Source organism: Haemaphysalis longicornis, unplaced genomic scaffold (assembly GCF_048455015.1).
Source record: "Haemaphysalis longicornis isolate Haplotype H1 unplaced genomic scaffold, Haemaphysalis longicornis Haplotype H1 scaffold_8, whole genome shotgun sequence".
NCBI classification, from domain to species: Eukaryota; Metazoa; Arthropoda; class Arachnida; order Ixodida; family Ixodidae; genus Haemaphysalis; species Haemaphysalis longicornis.
In genome coordinates this window covers 194,005,715-194,008,795 of record NW_027526445.1, presented here as the reverse complement: position 1 = coordinate 194,008,795, position 3,081 = coordinate 194,005,715, and the positions used below count along the sequence as shown (strand labels likewise).

The window sequence follows — 3,081 nt, the reverse complement described above, 5'->3', positions numbered from 1 at the left end:
TTGTCGGACTCAAAAGAAAACGGGCTTAACGCTACAGCGGCGGGTCACCGTTACCCGTTGAGGTGAGCGTACGCCGCTACGCCAGAACACCGCACTCACCGCGTCCGTGTTCGTAGGCGAGCGCAGGGCATCGCCACATACTGCCCATGCCCATGACCATGCCGACGCAGCTCAGCTTGTGGGCCCAGTGGGCGGCGCCGGCCACGCGGCGCCGCTCTTCCCTCCGCTGCGCCACCAGGTCGCCGCACTCATGCATGGCGCCCGCTTCGGATGACCTGCGTAGCGGCGGGGTGAACCCCTCTGAAGGCGTTCGCCGACTGCTGCTGGGTGGTCCCGACCTTCGGGACCGGACGGAATGGCGGGAGGCGCTTGCAGCGGGGACGACGACGAGATGGTGGTGGTGGTGCCAAAAGAGATGGCTCATACCCACTCAGGGGGATATGCCAGGAAAGGGGCGCTCACAGAGAGAAATTACAGAGTAATTAAAGAAAGACATTCAAGGAATTAAATAAAATATTAGGGAAATATATACAGAAAAAAAACTGCTCAAACATGAGACGTAGCATCAGGAAGTGTTGAAACCAACATAAAATAAAATAAAAAATAAAGGAAAGAAAACATGAAAAGTATGTAGAGAAATAAAACAAGAAGGGAAGCTGGCGAAGGAGAGGCAGTGGGCGGGAAGGCACTGATAGCAGCGATCATACACGCAGGGATCTTTTTGAGGGAAGCCCGGCATGGCCTGGGGCTAGCACGGGAGACGGCCAGATTCCGTCCACGAGGGGGGCGGACGCAAACGCACGCGCGAATGCCAGCGGCGGTGGCGCCAGAAAAACGTATCATGCTCACACCGGGGTATTGCCCAGTAAAGGGCGCCCGCCGGTAATGACGATGGACAGCCTTATTTGGTCCAAAAGTACGAAAGGCAGGACAGGGCGTGGGAGATCCCAGAAACGTCTCTCCTTCTCGGAACGCGGCCCGTAGCCCCGGAGCACAGGCGGTGTTCGAGGCTGGTTGGACGGAAGCTGTTAAAGCGAAGGCTTCCTTGGTGTGACCGATGGCGTTCTGTCAGAAAAACTAATGCATCTCCCCCTAGAACGGTTGGTCGACCAGAGAGCTACACTGGCTCACATCTTATGGCAATGCAACAACGCAGCAACGGGAACAACGCTAAAGCACGGGGGGTTACGATGCAAAGATGCCTTGCGGCTGGCGCATGCATTCGTAACCAGCCGAGTCCTGTACTCGGCTCCATACCTCCACCTACGCAGGTTTGACGAGAATGTACTCGAGGTCATTCTCCACAAAATTTACAAGCGCGCTCTCGACCTTCCGCTCCACACCTCCAACCGGCGCCTTCTATAGGCCTGGGAATGGCGAACACATTCAAGGAGCTGCGTGAGGCGCACTTGGCGAATCAATACACTAGGCTCTCGAAGATACCGTCGATCGGGTTGCCGTCTTCTTGCCCGACTACACATACATCACTCAATACATACGGAAAAGCGCGTAAAGACTCCTGAAGTCTGGAGATACGACCTGCATGTGCGTCCTCTTCCGGCCAACATGACACAAGATGACCGCAGGGGCCGACCACTGATCTCCAACTCTAGTGGAGATCAGTGGGGCCGACGCGTCGCGCGGGTAGAAGCATTGGCTCGCCACTATGGTCTTAAGAACGGAGTCTTTTACGTAGACGCCTCCGGCCCGCACCACGCGGGTTGGTACACGGCCGTGGTCGTCCACCAAAATACGGAAGTGAACGGACTCACTTTCCGTGCACACTATATTACACACGCGGAGGAGATTGCCATCGCGCTAGCCGCCGCAGATCAGGAATCGCGGGTCATTATCACCGACTCAAAGGGTACCTGCCGCAATATCGAACAGGGGTGCATTCGGTACTTTACTGACAAAATTCTGCAAAACACTAACTACCTGGGTGCCCCCGCGAATCGAACGATCATATGGGCTCCGGCTCACACGGGTCTTGAGGGTAATGAAGCGGCTGACGCCGCTGCCCGCGCGCTCACTCTCCGGGCACCATCCTCATCCCCTACCGATCCGGACCTAGAACCCAATCCCGCTTACACCTTTAAGGAGGTCACACAGTTTTATCAATCCGGCCATTCCCTCTATCCCAAGCCCTGTAGGGGCCTCACGAAGGCGGGGGAGCGCATCCTCCTTCGCCTTTATATCAAAACTCTCTTGTGCCCGGCAGTCTTAAAACACTTCGACCCCGCTTGCACGGGGAAGTTCCCGCCCCGTGAGGAAGATTCCTCTGACATTTTCCACATGGTGTGGGCATGGCGAAAAACCCCAAACCAACCCCCTGTACCCAACCCTTCCCGGGAGGACTGGGAGGCAGCCCTGCTCGGATGCTTTGACCTGACGGCCCAACGGGCCCTGGTCGGGCGGGCCCGGGCCGCGGCCGACGCCATTGGGATCCTATAAGGGAGAGCCCACCTAGTCTTTGTACGGGGCGGCCCCTTAAGGGCCGCTCTCCACCCTCCCTGTAAAAACGTCTGTAAATAAATGTTTTTGAGTCAGTCAGTCAGTCCTCCGGAAATAGAAGCCGTCAAGCCGCCAAGTGCAACCCTAACGTAGACACACAGCTCCAGGCGGTCAACACTATCATCGCAGCACTGGAGCTACAACGGCCGTCAAGTCAACGCCAGGAGGAGCCCACCAGGAGCAACGCCCAGGGGAACACCGGGAGTGCCCGGGACCCGGATCGAGTCGGTCCTGGGATGTCCATGGACCCCTCTACCGAAGACTAACCATCGTCCTGTATTGGCACCTTAACAGGTTGCCTCCTTATGTACAGCCTCCCAAATTTTTAATAATATAGCGGGAGCGACGACCGATCGGCATGTCAGCGCCTTATCACGGTGTTCACCCGCAAAATAGGCGACGGTACGCGCACGCACATGGAACTATCAGTTGTGGGAGTGTCGCCTGCTCCGCTGTTCTTCTCAGGGCAAAACACCCCCTGTTTTTTCTTATCTTGCAAGACCATTTCGCTACCGCCAAAGGTAGCTAGGCAGCGTGGGGCACAAGGTCATTCAGATGCAGTGGCAG

General features: G+C 56.6%; 1 protein-coding gene across 1 annotated transcript; it reads left to right on the top strand.

The window, feature by feature from the left end:
- The first annotated feature begins 1,566 nt into the window (after positions 1 to 1,566).
- LOC144148641 (uncharacterized) lies at positions 1,567 to 2,454 on the top strand. Its single transcript, XM_077680152.1, has one exon. It carries the CDS (start codon positions 1,567 to 1,569, stop codon positions 2,452 to 2,454), a length of 888 nt encoding a protein of 295 aa, XP_077536278.1.
- The last annotated feature ends 627 nt before the right edge of the window (positions 2,455 to 3,081 follow it).

Excerpts from the sequence above, each read along its gene's own strand:
- LOC144148641 (XM_077680152.1), top strand. The coding sequence starts at position 1,567 with ATGACACAAGATGACCGCAGGGGCCGACCACTGATCTCCAACTCTAGT.